General features: G+C 36.8%; 1 protein-coding gene across 1 annotated transcript in view; it reads left to right on the forward strand.

The window, feature by feature from the left end:
- Positions 1-1,282: 1,282 nt before the first annotated feature.
- The window catches only part of ST8SIA4 (ST8 alpha-N-acetyl-neuraminide alpha-2,8-sialyltransferase 4), an 85,388-nt gene continuing 70,920 nt past the window's right edge, over positions 1,283-15,750 (forward strand). The window contains 3 exon segments of the mRNA XM_036225597.1: positions 1,283-1,518; positions 1,521-1,729; positions 9,111-9,242. Of these exon segments, the coding sequence (XP_036081490.1) occupies positions 1,324-1,518; positions 1,521-1,729; positions 9,111-9,242 (536 nt within the window). The 5' untranslated portion in view covers positions 1,283-1,323.

Genomic DNA, 15,750 nt, shown 5'->3' on the forward strand with positions numbered 1-15,750 from the left:
TCAATCTGAAGGAACTAGGAGTTCAATTGAGAAATGGGGCGGGGGGCGAAGAATTTGGGACTAGCACTTGTACCTGGTGGAAATCCTGGCTTCCAGGCATTGTCTCAGGCTAAGCGTGCCTTGGATTCATTCCCACCAGCCTAGCGCTGAAGAGCCAAACCAAGGCGTGGAACGTACCCCAGCAGCAAGCTTCTCTCTGGGTGGGGGTGGGGATCAAAGGGCCGTGGAGAAGTACTCATACTAAAGATTGGAACCCAAGACTGGAAAAATGCTCCTGCCACATAATACAGTAGAAGTGAAGAAACAGTAGGAGGAAGGAGAAGGTGAAAATCAGAGGATAAATGCATATCATTGAGACTTTTGAAGAAGAGCTTATCCGCTTTCCTTTTTCTTCCTTCTTTCCTTCCTTCCTTCCTTCCTTCCTTCCTTCCTTCCTTCCTTCCTTCCTTCCTTCCTTTTTTTCTTTCTTTGCGTGAGTATGCTTGCATTTAAAAAGAAGGTCCTTGGTGACTACTTTTTCTCAGAATCCTGTTTCTCAGTAAAGTTTAAGTGGGATTGGAGTTTCCTTGACTTCTGCGTGAGGAGTTTTTAAATGGCAACGAGTCACATAAGCATCCATAAAGTGCCTAATGATACTTGTCATCACTCGTTTCCTACAGGATTTTGAGTCGGAGTTGTCATCCCCCACCCACCCTGAGTGGGCGATAGGTTAATCAGTTCATGTATGTATTTATACTTTCCAGATTGAGCTGTGCACGGAATGTAAAACGTCCTTCTCCTCCTTCGTCCTCCCTCTCCCCATTCACTCTACTTGGGAGGGCGCGCGGATGCGTGTGTGCGCGCGCGCGTATTTAGCACAGGCGCTTGGAAGAAGCGATCCTTCTTATAATGCACCCTCGCTCTATCTGGAGAATTTCTCTTCCAAGAAGCGTCTTTGATCTATCCGCAACAGAAGTGCACTCTCCACGCTGATTCGGAATAGACTGTCTCGGCGCTTCTCGATTCAGGGAGCTGACGCTTTGGTGTTCTGGGAGAGGTGCCTGACTTCTTCCTGGAGTTTGAGATTTTCCCGGGGTGTAGGAGTGGGGTGTGTGTGTGTGTGTGTGTGTGTGTGTGTGTGTGTGTGTACACGACTATGAGCTTGCCGGCTTCCTCTAAGCAGGCAACGTTACTCTCCAAGCAGCCGCCAGCAACGCAAGGCAACAGCAGCCTCCGCCTCCTCAGTCTGGTGATTGGCTGGTTTTGCTCATCATTTCCCTGCTAGAAAAAGGGAAGGGCTAGTGACGCCCCCGAACCCAGCTGCAGAAGCGGCCGCCACCTCTGATGCACAAGGTGTCTTGTCCTCAAAGAAACCTGAAACCTAGGTTGGCGACGCGGAGCGACCTGGCAGAGCTGGCGCGAACCGAGAGGGAAAGCGCTGGGCAGCGCTTGAACACCAACGGGAGCTCTGCCTCAGAGGACCCTCGCGACCTGCTCTTGAGATCCCGGCTCCACGCTCTCCTCGCATTTTACAGATTCTGCCCTCCACCCCCGCGACTATATTCCCTAAAACGGAGCTTTCACATCCAGAGAAGGTGCGAGAGCTGGGACAACCAGGACTTTCCCGGGCAACCAAGATGCGCTCCATTAGGAAGAGGTGGACAATCTGCACGATAAGTCTCCTCCTGATCTTTTATAAGACAAAAGAAATAGCAAGAACTGAGGAGCACCAGGAGACGCAACTCATCGGGTAAATGCAAAGCTTCATTTCAGGATATGACAAAAGTCAAGCCATATAAGAAATGTGAATATAGATGATAGAGAGAGGGTTGGGATAGTATGTGTGTTCGTATGAGCTTGTGTGTATTTAGTTTAATTAATTAAATAACAAAGGCAGTTGTTAAGGTGTGTGTGCTTCTCCACTGTGTGTTCCCAGTAAGAGTTCAACTTGCCTCTGTTTGGTGGTAGTGACAGTTGTTTTGGTGCTGGGGGCTTGCACGTCAAAGGGGAAGTCACTGCAGAAGTGTCAACAAAGAACGTGTGCCCTTGTCCTTTTAATCCGTGGGCAGAACTCAAGCGAGGTGTCTTTATTGACCATCTGGTTGCCTTTCCTTCTTTCTTTACCCTATCACTCTAGGAGATGCTAGAGAAAGTTGGCTTTTTGAAAGGCTGAAGTTAAAGCCCAGAAAGCAGGAAATGTGTTTCCACTGTTTCTTTAATCTTATTTGGGGTAGGGTAGATTTGGGTATCTTAAACTCTAGATACTTCCTTATTTACTCTTCCGTGGGTAAAAGGCACGGGCATCATGGCTACAGTTTTAGAACCTGGGGGACTGTAGCTTTACGCAGACTATATTTCTGCCTTTTTTCTTTCTTTCTTTTTTTTTTTTTTTTAGTTTGTCTTGATGAGTTCAGACTCTTTCCCTACCCCAAGTAGGTTATCTAAATACCACACTTCCTTCCTCCCTTCCCCTGGCCTCTGTATCTTTGAAGTTTACTCAGGAGGTGGCTGCAACTTCGTGTTGCTTACATTGCTTGGAAGCGTTTTCTGAGGATGTGAACCTGGTTGTCAACTGTGTTCAAAGTCCTGTTTCGGAAATCCTCCCTCATCCGGAGCAGTCTGTGGTCGAAAACTCCACACTGGCAGAGATGCCCGTTTGATTTTTATTTTCCTTGACGTTTGTTAAAGAGAACATAGAACCCTTGGCGGGGCGGGGGGAGGGTGGAGGGTAGTGGGCATAAGGACTGCTAAAATGCGCGCGCGCGTGTATGTGTGTGTGTGTGCGCGCGCGTAAGCACACACACAGACACACACAGACACACACACACACACACACACACACACACACACACACGAACTTCCTGCACTCCATTTCTTAATATTCCTGCTCCTCCCTAAGTAATGAGCATTTAAGTCAGCAAGTGGCAGGCTTATCCTTACAGAAGGAATTGCTATTTTATATAAACTAAGATAGCCAGAAGTACAGTCGAAAGGAACTGGAAGAGAATGAGAAAGCTAATAAGGAATGGACTGGATGGTCTTTATTCATAAACGAATCTATAAAGGGTCTGGGAGGGGGGCAGGAATGCCGAACTATATGAGGTCGTTTACACAGGGTTGCAAATACAGCCTAGCTCAATTGTCAGAAAAGAAGGACTTTGGGCAAGGGTGTGGGCATCCCTGGCAGACCTCTACTTCCCGAGCAGACAAAGGCGTCTTTAGGAAGGTGATGAACCGGCGCGTGGGGGAGAGGCGGAGGTTGGGGCGTAGGGGTCGAGGCTCTTTGTTCTCTTCCGGGATGATGGGCTCCAAAGACAAGCCTGAACCCAGACAAAGCGGCCAACCTTCTGCAGGACTCTGAGGGTTCGGGCCCACGGCTCTCAACCCTAGAGAGCAGGAGTGGGCGGGACGAATTAGGCGAGAGGAGGCGCCACATGCTGCCCAGGCGCCCTTCCCCGGCCCCCCTAAACCGCCCGCAGGGAGGAGCGCACCTCGAGTCCCTCAGGGGAAATAACAGACCTGGGATGCTCCAAATTTGAGGGGTAACATTCCTTCCGTGACCCTTTCCTGGATGCCGCTGGCGGGTGGGCACTACCCAGGGTGTCAGGGAAAAGGAGGCGGCGCAGTCACAGGCGCGGCGGTTGGGCTGGTCGGGCTGGGTTTTGTTTGCACCCTTTTCGGGCTTAGCTGCAGTTTCTTCCCTGCTCCCCAGAGAAAACCTGGGGCAGGCGCTTGAGTTAATCACAGGGAAGCGAGGTGCGCCCCGGGGTCTATCCTGGAGGGCTGGCGGGGAGGATGGAAGAATGTGTGAGGAGACGGTGGAGCTTTTATTGCAGAAATCAAGACCCCTTAAAAAACATCACTTTTTCTGCTCAGCTCGCATCCGGGCTCCTCCTCCTCAATTAAAACATACTATTACAGGTGTGCGTGGAGAGGCAGAGAGCCCGTTGCCGGCGTCGCATTTCTGCTGGTGCCCCGCAGTGTCCTGGCTGCCGCGGTCGCCACGGGCTCATCCTTAAGACCGTAGAGTTGGCGTGGCCACGAGCAATGGGAGGACAGCCAATCCCCCTGAGCATCCTTTCCCTCAGAATAAAACGTTCAACGGAAAAAGCTTGTGACGTTAGTTCATGATTTCGTTTTAACTCCCAAATACTGCTTCTGGTGGAGAAATTGACTCATCAAACGATCATTTCATTGACACTTCATCCAAGTCAGGTGGAGGGGCTTGTTTTGAGATGAGTAAACTGGAATGGAGGTTTGACTCCAGAGCCCAGGCCAATATTTAAGTGAGGCAAGACCTTTGGGCGGTGGGGCGGGGGACACCGCGTGTCTTGCCAGTGGGCAGTATATTCAATTAAGGGTTTTCCATATTTCTCATATCTTAAAACGTCCCACTAGATTCATATTTAGCCTCCCTGCTATCATTTTGCAATAGGCAGGCAATTTCTTTGTCTATTGGACCTCTCCTCTCAACTGAAGGTCCCATTTAGTCAGTGCAGTATTACTCTTACATACAATGTTAAGCAGTCATTCCCTGCAGAAGAAAAAAGAACACAGCACAACTTTCCTTCTACCCATCCACATTCTCTATGTCCACAGGAATACTAACAGCATGGTTTTTGTTTTGTTTTGTTTTGTTGTTTTGTTTTGTTTTGTTTTGTTTTTATAAGGGAATATTTGAGAATAGGTCAAGTAATTATGCAACATTTAAAACTGATATATCCTTCCATGCAAACCTGTTAATTGTCTGGCATGATGACTAGTTAATAAGGTTGAACTCAAAGGCTATTGAGGGTATGAAGTGGTCTATTTTCAACAGAAATCTTTTTTTAATAGGAAAAATGTCACTTGCCTCACAAGTGGCCCATGATTTCACTGGCTCTATGTACTCTTTGGGTGTCATTGGAAATGTGCTAACCTAAGGGTCTTACAGATAATATGTGGGTATGCTTATTTAATGAAATAATATATTTGAGAGTGTAACAAACTTTAATATCATACAAATATTTTTGATTGTCATTCCTTAAAATTTGCCATATACCACTTTTCCGATTGACCACAAATGAGATTTCAAATTACTTTTCTTATCATTTAAGATCTTTATAATTTGATTGTGTACCTTAGGTTGTCTCATCTGTATTAGTTCTGAGACTTATGACAGAATTGATTGTAGAGATAAGCATTCATACTTAGAGTATCACCATTGTCAGCAAAGTTCCTTCCAGTTTGTTCTAGGGTAGAACATACTCTTGTAAATTATGAAATCCAGAAAATGTACTTTATTTTATATGTTATTTTTGGAATTCTGCTAAAAACCATAAAGCAGTAAGTTAAGGTAGTACATCTTTCATCTTTATTTTTAGTTGTTTGACACTTAGGTAATAAAGATACAAAACTGCCTGCTGTTTGTGTTCAGACTTAGTTGGATGCAAGTTCTTTTTAAAAAATGACTTTAAAAGTTTTATATTAAGGAGGAAATTTAGCCTAGTCCAAAGGAAACACATTCATTTCGAAATCAAGTCAGGAAGAGTTTTCAGTGGAGTTGAATGCAAGGCTTCAGGAACCTAATTTCATGAAACAAAAATAATCATATTTATTATGTACTGCAGAATTAATAGAATAAATTATAGTGATGCCTGACAACTCAAATTTCAAATCGAAAAAAATATTGGTAAATATAGTAACATAACTAATGATTAGTTTGTCACTAGTATTGCATTGAGTCAACCTAAGGTTTTAAGCTCTACATAAGCGGGAATACTGTATAACATATATTGCTTTATGCTACATTATTTCCTTGATGTGTTTTATAATTTTCCCTTTAGAAGTGCATATTGAATCTTCCTGTATGTAGCCCTATGAAAGAAATGTTTTCAGTGCAGCTGTTTAGCAATCATGTCCGATCTGGAATAAGAAACTGTAGTGGGCGGCAACATTCTTCATGCCTTGCATTCATGGGAAGGAAAAGTCTTTTTTAAGACAGAACATTACCAAGGTCACAAATGAAAAATCCCTTGGGACCCATTTAACTTTATACAAAGAAATTCGCTCCAGAGCCTCAGATTGTACTAAGTCTGGCCTTCTTATATAGGAATTTCATTGACTTCAAGAAGTGTGACTAGTTGTAGCTGTTTTTTATTCAAACTTCTTTCCAGTGATAAAAGTTTGAAATTTGGCTTGTCACCAGCCAGTTCAATGAAAACAATTCAAAGAGCAGAGTAACATAGTAGCATTTTATTAATATAAATCACATTTTTTTTTTTTTTAATCTTAGAGGTTCTGAAAAGGCTCCATATAGGTGGGTACATCATAACCATCCTTTTGCCATGTCAAAAGTATCTACATCAGTAAAGTAATCTTCTACAGATATTTAAAAATGCCAGCCTATGTATATTTTTATTTCTCCTATAAAAGTTCATTGGTGTTGGAATTAATTATTATAAACATAGCAATCTGTGGTTAGAAAAAGATAATAATGGTAAGCTGGAAAGACCCCTACCCCTAGAAATAGTGAGAGTTTGTACCATACTCTTAAAGGCATATCTTCAAAAGTTGTGAGGGTTAACTTCTTTGTATATCAACATTTTCATTCATATGTAGGTATTATCATTAGACATGTAATATAAAAATTGACTTCTGGGCCACTGACTAGTAAATTGCTCCCCATGTTTCCTTGCATCCTAAAAGAGCTCTATAAAATGATTATTACTAGCCATGCATAGGCATGCAAATATATGATTTTCACAAGTAAGATAGTTTAAATATTAGTTTTTGCAGAGTTCTAAATTTCACAGGAGTAGTTGCAAATGATGCTTTGAGTTGCTTCGAATTGGAACTACATGTTTAAAAAAGAATGCAGGCAAAAATATCAAACTACAAGCCTCCAATTAGAGAATTCATCTAACAGCTGTTACACATGCAGTGTTTCCATTGATAGTAAGAGAGGATTGCCTACGTAATACACACAGATTTAGATTTTGTGACTGAGCAAATAGTTATGTTACTTTTTAGTTATGTTTTTGAGATTTTAACATTAAAAAGTAACATGTAAAGAAATAAATGCAGATACTGAAAGGGCTATGTCATACACAGGTGGCTTTTCAATTCTCTGAGTCTGGGTTTACATTTGTAAAGTACCAAGAAATTAGTCTATTGAACAATTAATTGATTCAGCTATAAATGTCCTAATAGCATAAATGCTATCAAAGGTACCTGTCACTATTATCATTATCTCCAGCACCCCTGCTACATGGTATACTTGCCTGACACTAATATTGATTGGAGGGAGTAGCACAGTTAATTCTTTTGATGTAATAAAAAATACCAGTAATAATGACTACTCAATGAGTTTTCTCCCCACTACAATCTCTGTCTCCTTACCACCACCAATTATTAGGAAAGTGTCTCTTGTTTTGAGATTCAATGTAATTTTAGAAATTAGCACTTCAATAGTTCTTTATAAATTACTTTCATATACAGAGTCCTACTTAATCCTTACAAAGTCATTGTAAATTAGATAACAGTTATTGCAATTTTCAAGGTAAAATAAGGCCTCCAAGGCCTAGAAAAAAATATTATCCAAGGTCATGTAGCCTAACAAGTGATAAAATCACCGACATGTCTAGATCACCTGATATTCCAAGGTCTTCTTACTCCAAAACAAAAGATTTTTCCCTTATGTTAATATCCCTTCTGTGAAAATAAAATTACAATCTTGGGAATCACAATTATACAGATGCAGAAGAATTGGCCAAACATCCTGTCCTATTGTCTAAACACAGCGGGGAGGGATTGGCTAAAGGGGAACAGAGCTTTGATGATATATTTTTTTTTCTTTTAATACAAAAAGAAAGCCTTTTTCTTTCAAGATTTTTTATTCAGGTAACATTTGTTTATATTGGTTTATGAGGGCTTATATTAGTTTATAATAGCATGTAAGTTTCAGGTGCACAGCATCATAATTTAACATCTGTGTACACTGTAACACACTCACCACCATAAAATTGACCTTTTATGCATTTCACCCTATTCCCCCTACCCTTCCACTCTGTAACCACCAGTCTTTTGTCTGTATCAATGAGTTTGTTTTTATTTTGTTTTGTTTGTTCATTTTGATTTTTTTATTCCATATAGTATTTGTCTTTCTTCATCTAACTTATTTCACTTAGCATCATACCTTCGTGGTCCGTCCATGTTGTTGCAAATGGCAAGATTTTATCTCTTTTATGGCTGAGTACTATTCTATTGTGTGTGTGTCTTTATATATCACGTCTTCAGCTATTCATCTGTCGATAAACACTTAGGTTGTTTTCAAATCTTGTCTATTTTAAATAATGGACATAGGGATACATATATCTTTTTAAATTAGTGTTTTCATAGTCCTTGGATAAATACCCAGAAGTGGAATAGCTAGATAATATGGTAGTTCTATTCTTAATTTTTTTTAATGGACTACTATTCTTAATTTTTTGAAGAACTTCCATATTATTTTCCACATAGGCTGCACCAATTTTTAATCCCACCAACAGTGCATGAGGGGTTTCTTTTTACCACACCCTCTCCAACACTTGTTATTTCTTTTCTTTTTGATAATAGCCATTCTAGCAGGTGTGAGATGATGTTGTGATTCTGATTTGCATTTCCCTAATAATTAGTGATGTTGAACATCTATTCAAGTGTCTTTTGGCCATCTGTATCTCTTTTTTGGGCAATGTCTTTTGGATGTTCTGCCCATTTTTTTAATCAGATTTTTTGTTGTTGTTGTTATTGAGTTGTATGAGTTCTTTATGTATTTTGGATATTAACCCTTTATTGGATGTATAATTTACAAGTATCTTTTCCCATTTGGTAGATGCCCTTGCGTTTTGTTGATGGTTTCCTTTGCTGTCAAAGGCTTTTCCTTTATATGAAAATGGTTTATTTCAAAAAGAATAATATAAGTAATTGTCCTGATGAAGTCATATTCAATTAATCTTTATATTACCTTTCATTGTGCTCATACCTCTTCTTCTAACATGTAGAAAATTTCTATCTACAATTTGTTACCAGAAATCTAAATCAAGTTGTGTATTATGCCTCTTAGACAAAATGCTTCTTATTTTCACAAAGCTGGCATTTTTATTTTGTTTCAGAGATGGTGAACTGTGTTTGAGTCGATCACTTGTCAATAGTTCTGATAAGATCATTCGAAAGGCTGGCTCTTCAATCTTCCAGCACTCTGTAGAAGGTTGGAAAATCAATTCCTCTTTGGTCCTGGAGATAAGGTGAGTTTCTTTAATAAGGCAGAATACATTTCACATCATGTTTTGAATACATTGGGCTTGCCAAACTTATATCGAATGCTTGATTTATAGTTTAACTATGAATACTTTAATGAAAGAGTGAACCAGCTCTACTTAATGTTATTCACTGAAGAATATGAAACCATAAAAATGAAATCATACAGTCAGAAATTTAAGGATGAATGTGTGAATTTTGAATATACTATCTTTATAACTAATTAAATAAAATATTTAGTGGAGTAGTAATATTTACATACTTTTCTTCACTGAATTACTCAGGATAGACATATATTTTGAGAATTAGCTTTAACTTTCCTACTAAGTCTTCATACTGATCTTGTGTTTTCTCACACTAGATGAAAATAGAGCCTATTTAACTCATTTTGCTGACAATTACGAATACAAATTGCAAATAAATTTAACTTACTCTATCAATGGGTATATGAGCTTCTGTAATAAAAGTCTTAATAATTTTATCCTCGATAGATTAAAAAAAAAACAAAATAAGCTTTCTAGAGTACTAATTTATTCTTTGTAAGATATTAGCATTGTAGCTAAACAAGCTCTTGAAATCAAGATCGGTGCATAAATATACCCATTATATCTATTTTCTTCAATTTTATTTTTTTTACTAGTAAGAAAGGTAGGGCCAGACCTTCCTAATTATGATGGAAGAAAGCAAATAATTTTTCCCTATAGTTACATTGTTGTATTGGTTGCTATGTTTAAATCAGAGCATTTTGGTAAGTCAGAACTCTTTAAAAGTTCAAGAGAATAACTATCCTTTACATAATAAAATTATTGCATTTTTCTAGGATTGGCAAAATGCTAATTATTCAATGATTGGATAAACAGAGATTTTATAAGAGTAGATAGTGGTTAAGAGGATAAGCTGCTGATCTATTTAGGTTACTACTAATCACTTCTTAGATCACACCTATAAATAATGTAGAGTGTAAGCAACTTGAAGGAAGAATCTACTACCCTCATCTTTTAAAGTATGCGTAGCAATTCATAGAATTCATTGCTGCAAATGCACTCACTACATGTTGAAAGAATATCTTTAAAGAGACGTGTTAGGGAAATGTAGGGATGGTTAGATTACTTTGTTTTAAAACTTTGGAAGTGACTGGAAAGAGAAATAGGAATCAAATCACGGCATTGTCAAGCAGTACCGTGGTTTGTTTTTGTTTAGAGGGAACATTGTATATTTGTAGATGGAGTGCAAGAGCACAACAATGAGTAGAGTCTGATGACCAAGTTTATCAATTGGTATATTTGGGGTAGAATATGGTCAGCAGGGAAGATTTATTTCAACCGGATGGAGAAAAAAACTTAAAGCCAATATTAAAAATTTGTAGATTACTTATAAAAGTATAGATTTTCATATATACTTGAGAAATTGAAAACTTTGACATTCTGGACCCGTATTCCCCCTAAGAACTTGTCGTCTAAAGCGAACACTAGCCAAAGTCTCCCTTGTTTAACATTTTTACACCTAGAGTTCCCTTTTCTCTTGGTACCTACTTAGTATATTCTTTTTTATTTCACACCCTTATACTCACATTTGAATTCAGAAACTCTACAAGAGATGAGATAATTATGAGAAAAAGCTACAGTATGTGAAACTAGATGAAGTCATAAATACAGGGTAGTTTAGTTTAGAAGAGAGTAAAAGTTCACATTTCTTAACAGAAGATTGTAAAGAGAGAAAAATAAATGGTTAAAAAGGGAAACATTTGATCTATAAAGATGTCTTAAAAGCAAACTTTAAAATTGAATGATTGGCAGGAGGTGAACCAATTAGGCAAAGCTATATAGATCAGGTAAAGGAAAGAAATGGAAGAAAGTAAAATGAAATAAATGGTAATAGTTTAATATATCTAGATATGCTAAATAATATATCAGATAAAGTAAAATCTATTAAGTAAATTAAATAAGTAACTGGAAATAGTTTAATTACTGTATCTGGCTATGTCTTCCTAGTATCTATATAAGAATAAATACTTTAGATGTGCATGAAACTACAGAAGTATGTTTTGCTATTTTTAAGATATTCAAGCTAAAGGTATTAAGCAGTTCATTACTGCCTCTTTACAGATTAATGAGGGTTGTATTTATATATTTGAGGGTAATCTATTTTCAATTATAACAGCTGATAATGTGTATGAAGCATTAGTACTCTCTTCATAAGGTTCTCCTTAAGAGATAAAGAAGTGAACAATAAAACAGTGAGCAAATATTGAATAATACATACAAAGTTATCACTTCCTTATAAGAAAATAATAATTTTTAAAACTATTATTGCACAATGTGCAAACAGTTCATTGAAATTATAATTGCCTATAGCATTAGTAACTAGTATTAATCAGTTTGACACCTGTAGTGAAAAATTTAGAATACAGAAATAGTTGATTGTTAGCTTAGCTTTTGTTTTTCTAAATTATACTGGGAACTAATCATATTTTTTATTATATACTTTACTTTTCCTCCACATCAACAGTATTTATTAAGAATCATATTTTTCTGTGAGTGAGTATGGGCATATTTTAAAAATATTTTCAAAATTCTTTGAAGTTTTTGATTAAGACATTACAACTAATCATTTTTGATCTTATATGATTGAACCATGCTTACATCTCTCTCACTTAAAAAATCTCATTAAAATTATAATGCTCTTGTGACATTTCTAATAAATTATTTATCTATTTGCATTAAAATGTGAAACAGTCACTGGAGAAAATTGTTTTTTCCTACATTTATAGACACGATTTTCTTTTTTACTAATTCTTTCAGCCCTATGTATACTCTGCTACTTTGATAAGTATATCAAGAATTGATTCATATATATTCATTGAACAATTGTACCTCTGGGGAGTTGTCAAAGAGATATGGTTTCATGTATTAGTTCATTGTACTTTGAAGATTCATTGTGATTTAGGGAAGTTTATGCATTCTACAGATAACTTCACAATTAAAATAATCAGCTTGGTAAAAGCTTGATTTTATTGGTACTAGTTTGTTCTTTATTATTATAAGCTAAGAAATGACACTTTCAAGATGCATCAGATGTTGTGAGTAAATCTGTAAACATTGTACTGAGACATTATTTGGTCATGCCTAACACTTGTGACTTGACTTTTTCTTTCCATCTTGGGTTGTTTCTTGTCTTTTTTTCCCCCATGAGTTGAATAAATCCTAAAGAATTATCAATACCTAACATGGATGTATGAAAATGCATGAGCTCAAATACTCATCGGAACAGAGTAAGCACATCATAATTAGTCAGAAAAAATATTTTCAACTCTTAGTATTATTATATATTAGAGTTCTTAAACAGATAAGGCTGGCAGGTTAACTAAGCATATTGCAAATTTATCTGTGCTTACTTGTAAAAAAAAATCTTGCTGTTGCCTGCATTTATTTACATTATAAAAAGCTCCACAAACACTTCTACTTATTTTGTTCAGTAAGTGACCAGTAGAGCACATCTTTGGTCACACAGCTTCTTAGTGGCAGAGTCAAGCTACAAAGCTAGGCCTGTCTGCCTGTAAAACCAGAACTCTTATTAAGAAACAGTCTTATTGGAAGACTATATGTTAATACTAAAAATGTATACGATTAAAGCATCTATGAAGTACAAAGGTTTTGTTCTAAAATAACAAAATGCATATGAGATGTTATTGATCCAATATTACCAAATGCTGGGCCAAATATGAAATGGCCACTTGAGGTGTAAATTAAACTAAAAAAAATGCTTTCCTTAAAGCATTGTGAGATAATTTTGCCTTTTCATTTGGTTGTTTTTAGGATATTTATTTCGATACTAAAATATCTTTCAATGAGGTAACAGTGAGGACCCTCAGCTCAGAAATCCTAATAAGCTACAGGTTATGTTTTTTAAGATCACTGACTTATGGTGCCTCATGAAAATAATCTTTGAGAAAAAAAAATCATGTGTTTTCTCAGTTTTTTGTAGGCATAACAAAACGTTTGGCATTTCTTAAAACTTTTTTCTTTTTAGTAAACCATGTAGTAACAATTAAATTCAGTGATGACTTTTGTCTGGATTTTTGTCAAAAGTTTTTAAAAACTGATTCCTAATATGCGTGTCAACCTAATTTGCTTCTCAACTTGTGATGCATTGCAACTGTAAGATTTGTCTCACAATACTTGCTGGTGGTGTCAACAATGTCATCTAGATTAAAGTTCAGTTGCTACAGCATGTATGCTTGTTGTTGACAGGAAACCTACAGAGAAGAAAGAGTGGCACCCGGTGATAGGTTAGCTATATTTAACATTTCACAAGTGAAAACAATGTTTAGTAAATTAATTCTCTGAGACTCGACAGCTGTTATTTCGAATGATGGGCAATGTTGAAAAGGAAGTTCTAGTTGAAAATTCAGTTAAAAAGTTTCTGTATAGAGTCTATTTTTGTCAGTTTAACAGTCAGTCTAAACCATCTTTCAGTTTAAGCCAGTGTTGCCTAACAAAAATATAATCTTTATGACTAAGACTTTTAGTCTCACTAGAAGTGAAACATATTTTCGGATTCTTTCAGTCATCTTTATCATGAAAACAATTACTGATTTAGGTGTATTCTTATCTAATGGGTTTAAAAAGTTACATTATGCTTATAAAATGACAGTTAATTTTTTTTTGTTGTTCTTATCATTCTTTTAAATCACACGCAGGAAACGCAACCCCCTGCTTTAAATATCTGGTAATAACTTGACTACATATTAGGAAAACTTGTACAGAAGGACCTTAAATAACATGGCTTCCATTCAATGTAGTTTTGTTATAACATTGATGAGAAAAAAAAAAAAAAAATCTGTACCTGTCTGGGACCATTGCCTGTGTGGAGTTTGGATGTTCTTCCTATGTCTTTGTAAATTTTTGTCTGGGTTCCCTGGTTTCCTCCCACAATGCAGAGATATGCACATTAGGTGAACTGGTGTGTCTACGTTGTCCCGATCTGAGTGAGTGTGGGTGTGGGTGTGAGTGCGCCCTGAGATGGAAGGGTGTCCTGTCTAGAGTGGGTGCCTACCTTGTATCCTGAGCTGCCAGGATATGGTCTGGCCACCCATTATCCTGAACTGGAATAAGTAGGTTAGAAAAGAATTCTCTTACTTGTTTTTATTTATCTTTCTTAAATGTGTGTGTAGCTCGTGTTTAGTTCAGTGTTTAATATTTGAAGTGTTTTGGGTCTTTAGAAGTTTGGTAACGTTTTTTGACCAGATATATATTGAAAGAACCTAACTCTTGTTTATATCAATTAGCCTGTGGCCAAATCAGTTTTGTCCTTTCACTTAAAGTCGCAGTTTCCTAGAACATATCCATGATATTAAATGAGGAGAGCTTACTATACTAGTTCGGCCTGCATATTAAAGACTAGCTTTTGTTGATTCATGTTTCTTTAGAGCCCAAAAGTTAAACTGAGCTGTCTTCCTATCTCTCTTATTCTGAAGTAATTTGTTTAACTTGCTCTTTTCATTCATATCAATTATCTTCTGAGCAAAAGCAGGTCTGTTCTCCTTGGTGATACTTAAAGTGTTATTTCAGTTCAATGTATGTACAAGAGTTTTTCATGCTTCCAGTGACATTTAGGTAATTCAACATTAGTTTTCTTCTTTATAAAGTCTGAACAACAACTAGAACTTAGTAAATTCACAGAACTTTCTATAGTTCTTTACATCTGTAATCTAAAAAATGCCTACAGCCTGCTAGGGAGAAAAAAAAAAGTACTAACCTTTGCCTGTTTCCCAAAAAAATATTAAGCATTGAAGTCACAATATTATTCGCTAATAGTCATTATTTTCAATCTTTCTTGCATTCTACATGAAGAATGTTAGCTCAGATATTTTTTTTTTGCATGGAATTAAGCTCTAAAAGAGTAACTAAATGTTTGGTTCAATATAAGAAAAAGAACATACTGGAGACATTCAAGGTTTCCTCCTCCACTCTTTCAGTCTAAAAAAAAAGCAAATACTACATTAACAATCATTTTGAATTTTTTCTAAAATTTTAATATTTTGATTAGTCTATGTGAATTGATATTCCTTATTCTGTCTTGGAAGGCATTTTTACTGTTTTTACTGCTCCTATTTAAGAAAATAAATTGTTGGGCTATAACAGCCTTGGAAGAACATATAATAGTATCATCTGCACTTAATAATTATTGTTCTCATTAAGGACAATATGATGTCTTTCAAAACTTTTCTGAACTCTAATAGTCTACTTTTTTATAACAGTTTTCCCTGAGTGAATAAATTAAAGATGTCCTATGATACTTAGGAACTTAGAAGACTTAATATTTGAAAATACTTTTGCCGTTCACTTTCTAACAGCAGAGGAGCTGTTATTGGAAAGTTCCTCTTGTAATCAGTTGACATATATACGTGTTAACTGTTTTTATGAGTATAGGGATTTTCCATTTTGGATTTCCAAGCTAAAGAATCTTCTTTCAAATCTAGACCTGAAATCTATT

Source organism: Rousettus aegyptiacus, unplaced genomic scaffold, assembly GCF_014176215.1.
Source record: "Rousettus aegyptiacus isolate mRouAeg1 unplaced genomic scaffold, mRouAeg1.p scaffold_m13_p_8, whole genome shotgun sequence".
In the NCBI taxonomy this organism is placed as follows: domain Eukaryota; kingdom Metazoa; phylum Chordata; class Mammalia; order Chiroptera; family Pteropodidae; genus Rousettus; species Rousettus aegyptiacus.